The sequence below is a fragment of the Equus caballus genome, chromosome 2, assembly GCF_041296265.1.
Source record: "Equus caballus isolate H_3958 breed thoroughbred chromosome 2, TB-T2T, whole genome shotgun sequence".
Lineage (NCBI taxonomy): Eukaryota > Metazoa > Chordata > Mammalia > Perissodactyla > Equidae > Equus > Equus caballus.
Genome location: NC_091685.1, coordinates 86,374,330 through 86,392,518, shown reverse-complemented (window position 1 = coordinate 86,392,518; position 18,189 = coordinate 86,374,330). Strand labels below are relative to the sequence as shown.

Here is an 18,189-nt window from a genome sequence, read left to right as displayed (position 1 = left end):
CTCCAAGTTGGAATTGTCTGCTTACTAATCCATCTCCCACACTAGATTGTGACCTTCCTGAGAGCTGAGAAACTGTTGTTTTTCTCCATATCCTCAATGCCTACTGAGTCCCTGGCACACACTAGACATTCGGTAAGGTTCATTGGAATGAATGATTGAATGAGTAGGTGAAACATCTCTGACAAGCCCAAGAATCTCTCCCACTTTGCCACCATCTTCTGAGAACAGAGACTCACTCCACTTGTATGCCCCAGAGTTTGGGTTGAGTGGGGAAGAGAAGGAGACAGGTCAGGAGAGAGGATGCGCTAAAGGTGGGGTCAGCATTCGATGAATTTGGCTAGGGGGATGGGCTGAGCAGCACAAATGGGAAGAGGAGACTTCCGTCATAGCAAGTCAGGCAACTTTGTGATGGCCTGTCTTAGGAATAAGACATTGTAAAATGGAGTGGGGGTAGCCTGCCTGTAGTTTCAGGAGTTGGTTCTTATTAAGTTGTAAGCTTCTAAAACAGAACATGTGTCCACACAAACAGCTGTACACACATGTTTCTGGAGGCGTTATTCATAATAGCCAAAAAGTGGAAACAACCCAACTGTCCATCAACTGACAGATGGATAAACAAAATGTGCTACATGCATACAATGGAATATTTTTCAACCATGAAAAGTAATAAAATACTGATACATGCTACAACATGAATGAACCTTGAAGACATTATGCTAAGTGCAAAAAGCCAGACACGTAAGACCACGTGTTATATGATTCCATTCATGTGACAGGGCAGAATAGGGAAATTTATACAGACAGAAAGTAGATTAATGGTTGCCTAGGACTGTGGAGGATGGGGAGGTGGGGAGTGGTAGCTAAAGGGTACAGTGTTTCTATTTGAGATGATGAAAATGTTCTAAAATTGGCTCTGGTGATGATTGCCATATCTGTGAATATATTAAAAGCTGTTGAATTGTACACCTTAAATGGGTGAATTGTATGGCATGTGAATTATATCTCAATAAAGCTGTTAAAAAACAAAAAACTTCTAAGGCAGGGTGTTAACCTGGGCTTTTGAGAACTATGTACCACCTGCAATAGCTTGCCAAAATTGGCATGTCTGTGCATTTTCCCGGGTCTGTGGATTTCACTGGATTCTCTATGACCCTTCTCCCTCCCACCACCACCAAAGGTAATCACTGCTCTGCAGAGCTGAGGGCCCCTGCACAGGTTCAATGCAGTACCTGACTGCATGGAAAGGATGTGATGAATGTTAGTATAATCAAATATGCTAATTAACAGTTTTAGGATTTAAATAAAAATTATTAGTGCCTACTTTTAAACTGGTAACTAACATAGGAATAGAATGCAATAAGGTTCCTTGCCTCCATTGCTATAGAAAAGGGAATGATTGTGAATTCCATTCTGCTAGGTAAGATTTTTTATTCTAAAGTATTATTTGTAATATGAGGATCTAATTATTTTTATACTGCTACTTGCTGATCATTAATATGTTATTAAAAGTTTTTTAAAAATAAGTTTAATGACAATAGGAAATCTAGTTATGTATATAAGTAAAGTTTGTCAAGTTTCTCAACATTTAACTGAAAACTTCTGCATCATCAGAAAAACAACGGGTTCTGTTCATCACCTGAATCAAATAAATGTACTCTATGATTTTTCTCTGAATGGTTAGAACCACGAAAAGCAGAGAAGTGTTATTTGCATTATTTGATTTTTAGGAGCTGTGTTTTATAGACCCTTTTCTGGGTAAATAACAAGAGGAGAAAGGGTAGTAGAGGCTTGTTGAACTGGGCTGCTTGGCATTTTTAAAAATTTACATTTGTGTTTCAAGCTACCTGAAAAGTCTAAGAAAATAGATCATCTTTTTTTCTAACTAAAGGAAGCTAAGTGTGTGTTCTCACACTCACCCAAAACGCTCCTCTAAATTTGAACTTTTCATATTGAGGTACCGGACGCCTAGTTTTCTCTCTAGAATCTATTCTCCCTGCATCCCCCTTTTGCTTATCAGCACACCATCTTTCCGATTTGTAACGCGGTGCCTGTCTTGGCTGCGTTTCACCGGGAGACGTGCACAGGTTGCCTCTCCCTCGGTGAATCGTGCGGGCAGTCTGGTGATGGATCTCAGCAGCCTAGCAGGAGAGCATGGAAACAGCTGACTGCTGACTCAGAGGGAAAGCAAGCCACCCACGAATCTCATTGCAGCTCGCTGCTGCATCCCTATCCCATAATCCCTTGCTTGGTTTGCTGCAGTCTTTTCAACAGACGCTGAGTGAGAAAAAGATGTCCTGTAAGATAAAGATTGATTGGTTTGAATACCGAAAGGGGTCTCCCACTTGTTAATGACCCAGAAACATTCCTGCCGACTTTCCTGAGCCTTCTCTCCTTTCCTCCATTTTTCTCTTCCTCTGTTCTGTTCATGAACTGGCACATCACTACATAGAGCAGAAGATATGCTGGGCTTCTGATGATGGCTGCACTGCATGGTAGGGAATTTTAACCAGTCTCTTTGCATGGTGCTTCCAAACTTGAGATGTTAGCAGAAAGGTGCATTGTTCTTTTGGATTGCCGCGGAGCTGCAGCGACAGGCTTGGGAGAATTTAATTCTTTGCCTCGTTAATTAGTCTGTCTGCAGAAATGGGTAGGTCCTAAATGTTTGGATTGCTTAGTATTATTGCCAGGTGGATAATTGATTTCTCCTGCTGTCTCTGTTCGGGCTTTTTTCCCCCACTTCTCTCTCATGGTGATGCTGTATGCTCTGTAACTATAAGAGAGAAGGAGGCCCACTCTTTGCTTAAACAAAGGCATCAATTGAACAAGAACAGGGAGAAAGTCATGCAAGATTTTCTTATCAAGTTCCTAATGGGATCTGACTAGATGTTAAGTTTTACTAGTCTTTATTTTAATATGTATCTCGGCTTATTGTAAATAGGAGATATTTTTCCCCCTGCATCTCTCTGTTGGGTACAAAGATGAGGATGAAATATTTAATTTGCAGGATCCCTTCCTCAATACCACAGGGTGGAGGAAAACGTGCGATTCGACCCTTCCCCCACTCTGTCCTCTGTTAGAGAACCCTGGGGTTAAGTGCCAAGGTTCCCAGTTACCATTGGAAACCCACTCATTTATTATGCATGACTCGACCCCCTGAATTCTGAATGCCATTGATGATCAGCAAATATGCAGGAGATAATTTGGGGGTTTTTTCTGACATTTTTTCCCTGCCTTTGAAGTAGACTCAAATCTGGGTGGAGCTCAATGGTAGCATTATACAGAAGAAAAAAAAATCCTTGGGTTGGACCTTAGGTTTGCTTCCTGAAACAGTGGATATTATTTTAGTATCAGAGAGCTTTTTCTACAAGCATGCCCCACCCTGTCATTATTCCTTCTTGAGGTGGGGGGAGGATAGGAGGGCAAGTAGGAAGGCTATTTATTTTAAAAATTGAATATTAGTAAGTAGATTTCTGAATCAAAGGGTAAAATGTTTATTTCTGTCTTAAGAAAAGATTATTTCAATGTCACAGCTTTAAGGAACAGATCTAGAGTCAGAATGAGGCATTTAAAAAATTATTTAGTTTGTTTCTTTGGCTTAGATCATATTATGGCAGTTTTATTCCTGGGGAATAAATTGTTAGAGGTTTTTTAAAAAAAATTAGAATATGTGAGAAGAGCCGTTCGTTTGCCCAGATTCCTAAGTTGATTTCTTAAATATTAGGATTCAGTTCTGCCTGGTGTGAACCTATGCCGAGTGGAGTGCCTTTCATTATTTCCCTGCAGATGCTTTAGCAGCACTGTTCCTAACCCGGTGTCATGTTAAGTAATGCACGCCCCTCCCAAGCAAGCACACAATGAGAAGTTTCATGTGTGCTGGGGTGTGAGAAAGCAGCTTTCTGCGGCAGAGATGTAAGCAGTGGCCTTTCCTAAACCTCGAAGTATTTTTTTCCAATTTTCTCCTGCAAAGACACAAGTGATTTGTACTGGAAAGGTTAAAACCCAGCTGAATGTAAAAATATTCTCTGATAGAATGTGCTGTTTTGAGAAATATGAATGCAGCGTATATAACCCACACACTTTAAAAATGGAGAATAAAATCTATACACATTTTTCATCATAGTTAATCTTATAATCCTGAGATGACTTAATTTTCTAAAAATTTATATGATAACAAAAGCTTAGTGCATTTTGTTGCCTGTGAAATAAAGTAAAAATACTCATTCTTTGTCTTACTAAGAAATGAAAATGTCCTTCATTTGGATATCTTTAGACATTAATTTCTGCAAACTTATGACTTTCTTTTATCTATCTTTATTAAGTAGAAAAATACCCTAAATATGTGGCAGTTTAAAAAAATTTAACTAAGCTTCATTTTTAAGACTCCCTTTGCCTTTTTTTCATTATCTCTCTGATAAAATTAAGACCTTAAGCAAACGTTTGTATGTATTAATGAAATGTATGGAAGAGAAATACTTTCAAACTTTAAAAAATTTGCTGCCAAATTATTTACTATCAGTTTTTTTTAAAAAAAATTGTTACTGAATTACTTCTAATTGTGGCAAAATTATAATTTGCACACACCTGTAATTGCTTTTTTAGAAAATCTCTGATGCCACCTGTGCCTCTTTATCACTTATATAAGGATTTTAGTGTCAGAGTAGAATTTGGTCTATGATGGGTTGGCTCTTCGGGTTCTCTGAATATTATTATTGTGCAGGTTGTCTGAATTTAACAGATCATGTTTCCTCCTAGAATTTGGAGGTTTAGTTTAGACCAGATAATGAGGAAAAAATGAGCCCAGTATAAGTGTTCAAATAGCATCATTGCCTTCGATGTAACATTCGTTACTGCTTTTTGCATGCTTGTCTTTCTCCCTTCTTCTACTTTATCCTCTCCTGCCTTCGTATTCTCAATCACCTCCATTCCTCCATTAATTGCTTTTTATTATTCTTCTTGAAAACATATTACTTTAAGTAAACATTTATTCTAATCAACAGCAGAATTAAATAATATGCTTCCTATCCACCAGGGGCAAAAAGGGATTTTCTGTTACGTGGGCCTGTGTCTTTTGAAGTTCTGATGTAGAATAAATTCTCTTCCCCCTTCTTGCTAACCTCACCCAGCCCCCAGAGTTTAGGGGCCTGGCTGCTCTCTGCCTTTTTTGTGATCCCAGAATATTCAGCCTCTTTGTGTCGTCCCCAAGGAAAGCAAGGGAGAATTGGCAGGATGATAGATGTGAGGAGAGGAGACCCCACTCATCTTGACTGTCCCAAGGTACTGTAAGATGATTGTCAATTAGCCTGACCACTTCACACTCCATCACACAGACCCAGCCTTCAGGAACTAAGAAAACCCAAAGCAAATCTTAAGAATTGACTGCAAAATGTGAGGACTTTTATGAAGAAGGCAATGGCAAACATTTATCTATATTCATGAAAGAGGTAGGGAAAATAGGCATCGATGTCATAAAGGCAGGTTCAAGCCTTGGCTTAAAAAAAAATTTCCATATGGTGAAAACCAGCAATCTAAGGAAGCTGTCATACATCTGACCCTGGAAATAAGGAGAACCCTTGGAAAGCTTGGGCACATCCTTGCCTGAAGACAGAAGTTAAAGTGGATGGTCTCCTGTGTGCCCCCCACAAACACACACATTCACACACGCTCACACATACTGTCAGGAAAGATATTGCATCTGGCCTTCTAATTTACAAAATAGCCCATTTGGGATAACAGCTTGATTTAACTGAAAATAGGTCACCCTGTTTTAATTTCACTGAAGATTGTCCTCCTTTCTTTCTTTCAGTTGAGTCCTCAGTAACAATACAAATTCAGTTGCAGGTGAATGACAATATGCTCATGAATTTTAAAAACTAAAAATACCTTGTTTCTTTAATCTGTTTTAACCTGTGCCTTGAACTCTAGAGGCAGCATATTGTGAGTTATAGATAATCCCAATGGTTCAAGATTTCCTTTCTATAAATGTACGAGAAAATTTTTAACTTCTTGGGAAGCTGATTTTAGCGTGTCCAGACTATTGTCATTGGCCCAAGAGCAATAAAAACTGCAACCATATTAATAAATTTAGCTAAATGGCAACAAAGTGAAGCAGTAACCCATGAATGCCATAAAAGTAAATATTAGAAATGGAATCTATGCCTTTAGGATGGTATATAATCAAAAATGCTGCATCTTACCCACAAATCACGTTAAAACTTTATTTTCCAAAGGAATCTTGACCTGTTTCCCAACCACGTTTTCTGGTCCAGCCAGACAAACTTTCACCAGCTCTCTCCCCTTCTTAAGAAAAGGGCTTCCAGTTGGGCTTTTCCCTTCCAGTCTTGATTCCTGCTCTTCCTCACTCTGGTGTCAGCAATTAAGAGTTTGGTTAGTTTTCTGATTTAAATGGTATAATTTGGGGTAGGAAATATGGTCTCAACCTTAGAATTGTGGATGCAGACATTTTTCTCTCATTTCATCTCCTCCTATCAAGTTCTTCTTTCCCGTTTGGTCATAATTTCCACCAAGTTTTAGGAGATTTGAGAAAGTGAGCCAGGGAAAATATCAGAGATGACGTGAGGAAAGAAATGCTGGGACAGGATTTTTCAATGCCCAAGGATTTTATGTGATGGTTGCATTGTTTTTACCCACAACAAGCTGTGTTTAGTTGGCAAGCTGCCACTAGTAAGGAATTTATGTGTTAACCTTCATAGACTTTTTATTTCCACGCATGTGTGTCCTCAGTATTTCTCAATTTGTTTTCCTGCATTTGTGAGTGTGTTAAAATATGTCACTAAATATCTCCCCTCTGGATGATGGCTTTTGTTGCTCAGCATTAGACTATCACATGGGGAGGCAGGTAATGTCTGATGTTAAGTGAAAACGTTCACATGACTAGTAATGACCATGCTCTTTATCATGTAATTCAGCAAGTGCAGCTCTTTTCTGCTACTGGGACTAAGTCCATTCCCATGTTATACTTCATTCATTCAGTTATTTAAAAAAAGAAAATGTGTCTACTATGTACCAGGCACCATTCTAGGTGTTGGGACGACTGCAGTGAGCAATTGGACAAAAATCTCTGCCCTCATGAATCTTACATCCTAGTGGGGTGGGAAAGGAGACAATATGCAGCAAATAGACAGCCTTCCCTCGGTCTCTGAGGGGGATTCGTTCCAGGACCCCCACAGATACTATAATCTGCAGACGCTCAAATCTCATATAAAATTGCATAGTATTTGTACATAGCCTATGCACATCCTCCTATATATTTTAAATCATCTCTAGATTATTTATAATACCTGATACAACGTAAATGCTATATAAGTAGTTGTTATACTGTATTGTTTAGGGAATGATGACAGGAAAAAAAGTCAGTACATATTCAGTACATACAGACGCAACCGTCATTGGTCTTTCAATCTGCGGTTGGTTGAATCTGCAGATGTGGAACCATGGATATGGAGGGCCAACTGTTACCACATACTATATTGGAAAGTGACCAGTGCTATGGAGAAAAATAGAGCAAGGATAGAGGGTAACAAGTACTAGGGAACTGGGGGGCAAGTTTCAATTTTAAACAAAATATTCAGGTTGCCAAGGTGATATTGAGCAAAGAGCTCAAAGAGGGAGAAGGGGAGAGAACCCGTCTCTGTAAGCATTATTGCTGCTGCTTTTCCGGTGATGAGGAACTTTAGCTAATCTCCCCACATAAGGGTTCTCATAGCCAGTTAACGTCAATATTACACTAATGTTGGCTATTTATGTAGTTTTAAAATGGCTCTTCCTGCCTTGGCTTCTCTATCATTTCCTTTCTATTGGCCTTTTGTCATTGTGTCTGGTGCCAGTTACCGCATGCAAAAGCTTCTGGGCTCTTTTCAGAGGCAAAGTCACCCCAGGCATGTTTTCACTTGCGGTCTCTCCAGAAATTGGTTTCACTGATCTCCAGCAGAAGAGCAGTTTTATATGCTGATCTCTTCTACTACCGTGCACTTATTTCTGATGGTTAGGTAAGAAGGATTTTTGACACTTCAGAAACCAAGATGGGGAAAGGAGACCAGCTGAGAATTTAAATAAGTATTTATTGCTTTTCTAATGAAAGAGACCAGACACTGCGGTAGTGCCCCAACACTTTGATTAAAGGCTGTCATATATTTTGTGTATATTCCTCAAGGCATGCTCACACTGATGGAAGGCTTCCCATAGTGCTTATCAGCACATTCTGTGCCTCCATTTTTCTAAGCACATTATCCCTTTAGGAGTAGTTAAATGGTGTCTTTCTATTGTGGATATCTACTTCTAGTCAGGGAATGATCATCATCCTGGCAAAGTCTCGGTTTGGGGGTTTTTGGGGATTGGAAACGTTTTGTGTTGATTCTATGAGTCCTGAAAATCCAGATGTCTTCAACAGGTCACTTGTGACAAATCTGTAATATTGTCATGATTTTAAATTAGTACTAATGTGTAAGTTTAATTTACCAGTTAATACGAACAAAGATTTACTCCCACCCACTACAGTAGTTATCATAAAATTAGAATGAAAATTACAATGAAATGTTTTTATTTCAGCTTTGGAGAATGAAAATGTTGGTTCAGGAAATTTCATTTAGTCAACGTATATCATTTGATTAAAACAAATGCTTTTTCCTCGCCCCGAATCCAAAATTCTAAGGTTAAAAAAAGAGTAAAATCCAATATTGTGTTTTCTCTCTGCTTTTTTTAATACCCAGCATGACTGATTCTTTCAAAGGGCAATATGAAAAATTTCCAAAAGCTATTCAAAATAAAATTATTTTAACTGATTTTAACTGAAAAGTTCATATAGTTTTTTTTTTACGTATGGAGCACTTCACGAATTTGCATATTACCTTTGCTCAGGGACCATGCCAATCTTCTATATCATTTCAATTTTAGTGCTGCTAAAATGAACATTCTATCAGTTTTATAAGCCACACACACGTACTCACACACACACCAGTAAAGCGTTAAACTTGTTTAAGATTAGGTATCATTGACTTGTCAGATAAAACGGAAAACTTGAAATCTGAGTTTTCTGATTCACTGATTTTACTCAATGACCTTGGCAAGTCATTTGAACCCTCAGCTTTGGTTTCCTTATGTTAAAGGCAGACAAATCCATTCCTTCCCGCTTCTGATGTCATAAGGATGTGGTGAAAGCAAAGTGAGGACGTGCCAGCCGTCTGAGCTCCTAAGAGATGAGCTACATTTAATCCAATCAATGAATATCATTCTCTACTCTAGTTCTTGAGGGAGACTCAAAGTCTGGCGGATAATGCTGGCTAATTAGATAAGTCAAACCCACCTGTTGACCTGAGGCAGTGAGTACTGTTTGAATGTGACACCATTGTAAGCAAGTGCTTTCATAAGGTTCTGTCTGTTTATTAATCATGCTGTTTAATGAACTTATCTAGAAGGTATAGAGTTGGAAAATGGGTGCATCACGTATGTAACTATACTCAAATATGTGCATTTTCTTAATAACAGTTGACATACTTTTTAAAAAAATTTGTGATTTGGTGGGGAGAAAGAAGAACCATCATATTTAGAAAAGAGTGTTTCCTTTAGAAAGTGTAGAATTGTTGGTTCTGTAAATATGGTATATTTCCCAGCTTCAAACACAGGTACCAGGCCAAGGTGAAATGTTATATATAAACCAAGCTTCCATACCACAGCCTTCTTAAAACTCAAGGTCAAAGGAGGTGTGGTGGTTTAAGGAGTGAAAAGGCCACGGGTTTTTACATTCTGGCAAACTTCTTAACTAAGCCTCAGTTTTTACAAATCTGTAAAATGAGAATAATATTACCTCCTGCCTAGGGTCATATTGAAAAGATTAACTACTTTTTTTTTGCAAAGAGTATTTCCCTTGGGTATTGGAGGGCTGTGGACATCTTACCAAATATTTAGAAAATTAGGAAGTGAATTTTAGCTCAGCTTTGGGTTACCTCTTTGAGATGGAAGCCAGAAATTCTTTAAGGTGGTAAATGGAGCTGTGTTTTATGTCATAACTTTTCACTCCCTTATTCTCTCATAGGCCCTCTGCTTTCTTCTCCGTTGCCCCCGTCTAATTCTCCTTTTCTGGCACGATCCCTCACATTTTGAAACCTCCTCTGAATTAATTCATTTCACCAGGTCGTTCCAATGCCCACATATGAATACCAACACACATTTCTTAAAATAATAGGGACTCCCTCTAGCCTTTGTCCCTGCTCCATGGCAAATACATGTTAGTATTAAATCTACAAACCTTTAGTTCTGAAGAAAACACTCTGAATCACATACAAAGTTTTTAATTAAAAATTTTAATTATCCCATTCCTGCATGTTAACAGTATGTAGGGGAGGAAAAACTTCCTCTACACACTTAAGTTCGGTGACTGAAGCCTGTGAATTAAACAAACGGAAGACAGATTATCAGGAGAAAAAGGTGTACACATTTTATCGATCTTTTATTTTTCCAAAATAAAACATATGTTATATTTTATTGAACTTTCTTGATTTAATATTGTTAATTTTAAATGCATGGGGGCTTCACAGAAAAGAAGTGAAAACCCAAAAAAGCAGTTAGACCTGGGAGTTTATATACTATTTTAACAAAGGATGACAAATTGTGGAGAAGTGACTAGACAAAGGATAAAGAAGTTTGGACTCAAGAAAAGAGTTTGGACTCCAAGGGGTAGTATATTGTGTGAAAGTGACCAGGAAATGCATGGTAGATAAGGATTGTTAGCAAGGTTTATGCAGACTTGTCTCTGATGCCATCTCTGGTGGTTAAGAGTCTTCTCCTCTTCCTGGTATGGGAGAGAGAGGTACCTTCACAAATGGGAAATTTATGCCCTGCTTTTAGGCAGATGGAAGAGGGCAGAGAGCTCCTCCCACGTTTGCTGTTTCCCAGTTGCCCTTCTGCACATAATAATCCTTGTGTCAAAGTGGCATATTTGATTCACTTCAAGTACAATAGTTGGGAAAACATATTCTATCTTAATAAGACCATTCTATTTAATATAGACTATAATAAGGCTATATTTTAAGAAGACCATAAAATATATTTTCAAATATAGTCATGGCTGAAGGCCTGAACAGACATAGCCATGTAAGTATTTATCCCCTCAGCTGCCCCTGCCTGGAAACCCAGAAAGCATACCTCTTTGTACAACACACCTTCTTCTTCTTCTTTCTTTTTTTTCTGCTTTATCTTCCCAAACCCCCCGTACATAGTTGTACATCTTAGTTGCAGGTCCTTCTAGTTGTGGGATGTGGGACGCCGCCTCAACATGGCCTGACGAGCAGTGCCATGTCCGCGCCCAGGATCCAAACCCTGGGCCGCTGCAGCAGAGCACGCGAACTTAACCACTCGGCCACGGAGCCGGCCCCAACACACCTTCTTCTAATTTGTTTTGCTTGTGTGGCGAACATGTGATTATTTTAGTGATTTAGAAAACAAACAGGCAGCTCACAGTGATGAGGGTTGGTTATGGTCATTTTGAGGTCACTGACGTGGAATTCTACCTGTATTCATAACACAATGCTGCTAGTGAATGAGCCAAAGATTGATTTGCCCTTACAGATTGTTATATATTTTTCCGTTTGGGTTTTTCTGTCTGACAGCAGCAGCGTGCAGGGTCAAAGACAGCCGGCCTCCCATGCCAGTGGTCTAGGATGGCCAGTGAAGCAACCAACATCCCAAGTCCTGTGGTGCGTCAGATTGACAAGCAGTTTCTGATTTGCAGTATATGCCTGGAACGGTACAAGAATCCCAAGGTTCTCCCCTGTCTGCACACTTTCTGTGAGAGGTAAGCCGCCTTTGTGCGGGGAGAAGGCAGTTTCACAGACTGACCTCCTACAACCTACCACAGGGTTCCTTCCAGAATTCTACAGTTACCGCTGGGAGACAGAGCTTTTGTACTTCTGTTAGACATCTAGAAACATAGTCACGAGCTGTCAACAATTTACTTTATTTCAAATAATTACAAGAGGAAGAAAGCAATCTAGTAGCTGCTTTTTCATTTCCATGGTAGATGGAGCATTAGATATTTTAAATTTTAAAAAATTTTCCCTTTGTTCTTTGTGACACAATTTTTGCCAACCACAGTTCTCTCACAGAGGATATTTGGTGATGGACAATTGAAAATGTATTGTTTCCTCCCATATGAAAAAATCAGGTAAAACACCTGCATATATGAGGCATTAGTTAAAAGGAGAGATCTTCCTTCCAAAGACACATCAGAAGACACATGCTAATGGCACATTTGAACCCTATGATGTTTCAGATGAAGAAAAAAAACTGTATCTATATATGAAAGAATTACAAATTACCTGAAGATGCACTTTACTATATATAAAAATACACTCCCTTATTTATCTTTCTTGAATAGTTTTTTCCATTGAGTTAATCAGTTATCAGAATACACATTAATCCCCTTGCTTAACTTACCACCTAAGCAATTAAGCCTAAAAAGATTATTAGTAATTAGTTTATCTATGGCCTAACTTAAATACTTCCCTAGTAAGGCTACATATTTTTATCAAAAACAAATATGGTAATTATGTCATAGCATTTTGTTAAAATACATTTTCTATTATTATTTAATGCACGTAATTAAAATGCTTTGCTTCCTGTTATAGAAGAGAAAATTGGTATTTCCAGTGGCTTTCAATCAATGCTAATTACGTTTACTATCCAATTTAACATACACTTGTTAGCTGATTGAACTTGCTTTGAGTGATTTACTTTAGATGGTCTCAGTTGCAACAGGATAACCACATCCTTGGTGGTGATGGAGGGAGGGAGAAGGTGGATTTGTTACTGCTAGTTGTAGCTTTTTGTTTGTTTTGCTTTCTTTGTTTTGGGTTGTGGGTTTTGCATGGGTATGTAGAGTTTCTGTTTAATGGTGGTATGTAGGGCACCAATACTTTTTACTTTATTCATTTTATACTTTGGCTTAAGTACTTTGTGATTCATATTCCCAAATAACTAAATGGAGAGTGATTTTTTTTCCCCCTCACTCAATGGGCGTAGCTAAAACATGAAGACCGGCTAGTTGTTCATGTGTCCCTGGGCTCCCCTGTAAGATCATAATTTGATTTGCAGCAGTTCACAACTGCTGCAGCTCTGGAACTCTTTATATACAACACCAGAGCCACTGAGTCTGAGCTCAGCAGAGCTGCCCCGTTCCCCAGTGTTCAGTGCCAGTCGATCCATTGTTTGGTTCCCATTTCCTTGCTCTGACAGGTGAGAAGCAACACTTCTGGGCTGCCCTGGGTCTGCTCCATGCCTTCTTGGTTAGGTCTAGCCCAGCTCACTTCCATTCTCCATCCAACAGCCAGTGGTGGAGATTTTCAAGATCCTACATGGCAAGTCCCTATGGAATGCTGTGTGTTAACATTGTTTTAGCATCATGTGCATTGAATTTCCTTTCAAAGGTGCTGGTGACTTTCCTTAAAATGAGAAAATTTTGTTTATGTAGAGACAAAACTTCATGGCTTGTCTCCCTGTCAGGAAAGTGAGCCCTGGGACCCCTTACCTCCAGCTCCTGCTGGCCATGCACACCAGCTGCTCAGTATCTTCTCATAGTCACTCTCTTACTCTCACATCTTCGAAATGGCATCAGTGGGACCTGGAAGGAGCTATGGGCTCATGCAGCTTACACAGTCCCTGGGCTCGTGCAGCTTGCAGCCTAGTGGAGGAGCCAGTCATTAACCACCTACTCAGTCAGATTAATGTGAAATTAAACCAGTGACAAGTGCTATGTATCAGAAGTACACGGGCAACCACATAATAGGGGAAGTTGCTCTAATCAGGGCAGGCTTCCCTGCAGAAGTAATGATTAAGCAGAAATCCCAAGGATAAGTAAAAATTAATTAAGCAAAGGGAAGTGAACAGGAGGAAAGAATTTCAGGTATGTGCAAAGGTGCTATAATAAGAGAGGCCAGCACACTTTGGAAGAACTTAAATAAGCTCACTGTAGCCAGTGTGCAGCAAATGAGAGGAAGGGACAGGAAATGCCTAAGTGCCAGATCCTAGAGGTGTGTTATCCATATAACCATATACGGATTCTTGTCTTCGTTGTAAGACCAGTAGAAGCCATGGAAGGGTTTTCGTCTTAGGTGTGAGGGGGAGGAGATTTAATGGCTAGTTGTGAGTTTGGAGAAGGCTAGTCTGGTTGCAATATGGAGAAAAGTTAGAGGGGTACAAGGGTGGATGACAGTGTACCAGCTATAAAGCCAGTGCAGAAATCTAAGAAAGGGTGGGGTAGTGCAGATGAAGAGAACTGGAAACATTGGAAAGGTATATAGGAATTTCCAGGTTTTGGTGATGGGTTGGATGTGGAAAATGAAGGATAGTGAGATAATTACTGTTTTAAGAATGACTCCTAATGTCTGATTTGCTTAGATGAATGAATGGAGGTGCTGGTCATTGAGAGAGGAAGAGGATACAGTTTGGGGAAAGATGCTGGGTTTGGTTTTGGACATGTTGAGTTTTAGGACCTTTGAGACATCTAAGGAGATGTGAAGAAAGCAGTTGGTGTACAGATATGGGACTCAGAGGAGATATCTGTGGGAAGAAATATAAACGTGGAGGTGTTAATGTTTATAGTCACGCACATGAATATACTATCCCAGGGAGAGAAGAGGGTTTATGATGGAGCCTTGATTAACTCAAAGAGTGTTGACTCAGTAGAAAAGATAGAGCAGAGAGGAGGAGAGCCAAGTGAGTGTGTGTCATAAGCCAAGGGAAGATAAAGTTTCAAAAGGGGGGAAGGCAGACAGTGGTCAAGTTTCACGAAGGCTGCTGAGAAGGCTAGTGAGATAGAATTGAAAAATGTCTATTGGGTTTAGATGTCATTAGTGACCTTAGCAAAAGCTGTTTTATTTCTGGTATTGATTTATTGCTGTTTACTTCTGTGTCATAGGGAAGGTCATTTAACCTCCTTGATGTCAGTTTCCTCATCTGCAAAGTAGGGGAAATGGGGCAAAATCAGAGGTTTTTGAATTCTGTTTGGCCGAGAAACAGGGAAGCATTGTATAGAGTAGTTATTTAGAGCATAGAGTCTGGTACTAAATTGCCTTGATTTGAATTCCTGCTCTGCCCCTGAGCACTTAAGTCCTTTGGACAAGAAACTTAGGCTCTCTCTGCCTGTTTTCCCGTGTCTAAAGGTGATCTCAAGAGTACCTATCTCATAGCATTGTTGGAAGCACTTTGAATCGAGTGAGCAGTATATATGTTAGTCATTATTAGTGATACATTTCGCTAATCAAATGAATTACGTTGATGCCTATTGAGAGGCAGGACAAGATCATGTTTCTGAGACTCTGGGTCTCCTATTCTGCTTCAAATGAAACATTTCCACTTTGATGGGTTTTTTAACATCTGAGATGTGCTTATGATTTTGTATGTGAAAAGAGTTTCAAAGCTAACAAAAAAGTTTATGTTTCTCCCCATTGTAAAAGTCCACAAATTTGTGGACACCATGCTAAATATTCTAGACCAGTGCTTCTCAGTTTTTGTTTTTGTTTTTTTGCTAAGGAAGATTAGCTCTGAGCTAACATCTGTTGCCAATCTTCTTCTTTTTCTGCTTGTGGAAGATTAGCCCTGAGCTGACATCTGTGCCATTCTTCCTCTGCTTTATACATGGGTCACCACCACAGCATGGCTGATGAGTGGTTTAGGTCTGCACCCGGGATCCAAACCTGTGAATCTGGGCTGCCGAAGCAGAGCACACTGAACTTAACCATTACACCACAGGGCTGGCCCCATCAACTTTTAATGTATATACAAATCACCAGGGGATCTGATTCATTAGACCTGGAGTGGGACCCGGGATTCTGCATTTCTTCCAAGCTCCCCAGTAAGGCCGATGCTGCTCATTGGTAGACCAAAATTTGTGTGCCAAGACTCTAGAGAACACTACCAATGTCAATGACATTATTGTTTTCCTTGAGCATAATCATTTGCCTGATCAGTTGACAGGGCCTGTGTGAGAACAGGTTACTGCTTGGCTTCTGAAATACTGTTTTCTTAGTAGAGGAGACCGTGAAGAGCGATTCTGTAAAGTAGCTTGTGTAGTCACTGAGAACATGTATGGTACCTGTGAGAAGTGGCAGCTCTGCTCCGTGAGCTGCACTGTGGTGACGGTCCTCCTGCTTCTGCTTCTGCAACAGGTGCCTGCAGAACTACATTCCCGCCCACAGTTTAACCCTCTCCTGCCCAGTGTGCCGCCAGACCTCCATCCTGCCCGAGAAGGGGGTGGCCGCGCTCCAGAACAACTTCTTCATCACGAACCTGATGGACGTGCTGCAGCGAACTCCAGGCAGCAACGTTGAGGAGTCCTCCATCCTGGAGACAGTCACCGCGGTGGCTGCGGGAAAGCCTCTCTCTTGCCCAAACCACGATGGGAATGTAAGTGGCAGCACATCTGCTTTGTTTTGACTGGGTTCTGGGCAGTCAGAGGTTATACATTGAAACAGAACTCTACCTGCAAAACGAGTAATTAAAAAAGATTTTTACCACTCCTCAGACTATTTTGCCTGCTCACTTTGTCTGACCGAATTTATTTAAATAATAAAATCAATCTTCATTGTGTCTACTTAGCACAAATTGTGGATTTCCCCGGGAGAGCAAACCCGTAACTGTTTGCAAGCTGGGCATACTTTGACCCACATAAACATCTGTGTAATAACTTATGGATAAAGATGTGATAATAGAGAAGTTCTGCAAATTGAGAATGATTATTAAAATGTTAATTAATTACAGGTCTTTATTTTTCTAGAGGGAAATTTTTCTCATGCTCCATTAGACCCTATTCCTGAATAATAATAGAATTTGAAGATATGTGAATCCCTAATAGCAGATTATAGATTATGGATTCCAAACATATTCCCTGCTACCGGCAAGCTCAGTAACTGTTATAAACTCAGGAGGGCCTGTGTGTCCCGTCAGATAACTGACTGATGATAGCTAGGTAACCCGAAGAGGCTGCATTGGGTAGTGGCTGGGAGCGCTGGCTTTGAGTCAGACTGCCTGATTCAAATCCTGCGCTTCAGCCTATTCCCTGGGTCAGCTTTGGCAAGTTTATTAAACTCTGTGTCTCACTTCCTCATCTGTAAAAAGAAAGTAATCATAGTATTTACCATATAGGATTATTGGGAGAATTAAATGTTCCAGTCATATGAAGCATATAGTAAGCTCTTGATAAATGTTAGCTGTTAAAATTATTTCTAATTAATGACACTTCACTTTTCTCTTTATATAATGGCCACTTCAAAAGTGTTTGGAACTGCTTATAATATAAGGCCCATGTGTTATAAAACCACTGAGGCAACAAGAGATCATTAGAGCAAAGCAATAATTATTAGCCATAACTACTGTTTCTTTACCTCTCTCTCTGCCCACTATGCTGTAGCCTCACTGGCCTCCTGGAACTTGCCAAGTGGTGTTCCACCCTGGGGCCTGGCTGTTCTCTGTTCCTCATGCCTGGAATGCTCATGTCTCCCTCATATGTGGCTAGCTCAGTCTCACCTTTCATGTCTCAGCTCAGATTTCTCCTACACAGAGCAGTCTTCTCTAACTGCACTATCTATGGCAGACCACCTCTGACACCCAGGTACCCGCCATCTCATCACTTTCTTGATTTTTCTTTATGGCATTCGCTACGCTCTGGCTGCCTTCATCTGTGTATTTGTTGACTTACTGGTCTTCTGGCTTTCCTTTTAGAAAGTGAGCTCCAGGAGGCAGGGACCATGTTCACCATTATACCCCTAGCACTAAGCACAGTATCTTATACATGAAAGGGTAGAAATAAACAGAGACAAACCAAATAAGAACAAACAAAGGCTATTTATTCAGTTTGTTATAACAAGGAGTCAGCCACCATCACTTGTGTTTTGGCAGAGACTCAAAGGCAGGCAGAGGAGTGGGAAAGCTCTGTAGTGGAAAAAGGGAAGACTTCGCGTGTGCTCTGATTAGAAGCTGTTGGCATGGGGAAGCTGGAGGTGGGGCATGCTGTGTGATTGGTTAGGAGCATATATTTGGCTTTCTCTGGTTGATCCTAAGTTGGAAGTGGGTACAGAAATTAGGGAAGCTATCAAGTCCTAGCCATCTGGGGCTGATTGTTACAGAAGTTATTGTTTAGCTTTTTGGATTGTTACTAGAGATAGCAGTCTGACTTCCTACTAG

The 18,189-nt window shown here is 40.0% G+C and overlaps 1 protein-coding gene and 1 non-coding gene across 22 annotated transcripts in view; one reads left to right on the top strand and one right to left on the bottom strand.

The window, feature by feature from the left end:
• TRIM2 (tripartite motif containing 2) overlaps nucleotides 1-18,189 on the top strand; it is a 151,234-nt gene that overhangs the window by 84,509 nt on the left and 48,536 nt on the right. For 8 of the 21 annotated variants that reach the window (XM_023636422.2, XM_070257703.1, XM_070257775.1 and 5 more), the window contains exons 2-3: nucleotides 11,622-11,806; nucleotides 16,176-16,413. In XM_023636422.2, the coding sequence (XP_023492190.1) occupies nucleotides 11,673-11,806; nucleotides 16,176-16,413 (372 nt within the window). In that variant the 5' untranslated portion in view covers nucleotides 11,622-11,672. Of the gene's footprint in view, nucleotides 1-2,204; nucleotides 2,648-11,621; nucleotides 11,807-16,175; nucleotides 16,414-18,189 lie in introns of those variants that run through there. The other 13 variants (XM_070257781.1, XM_070257726.1, XM_070257783.1 and 10 more) reach the window with 7 other exon arrangements.
• On the bottom strand, nucleotides 8,830-8,933 carry LOC111772641 (U6 spliceosomal RNA). Its single transcript, XR_002806645.1, has one exon. It is a non-coding gene; the product is annotated as a U6 spliceosomal RNA (small nuclear RNA).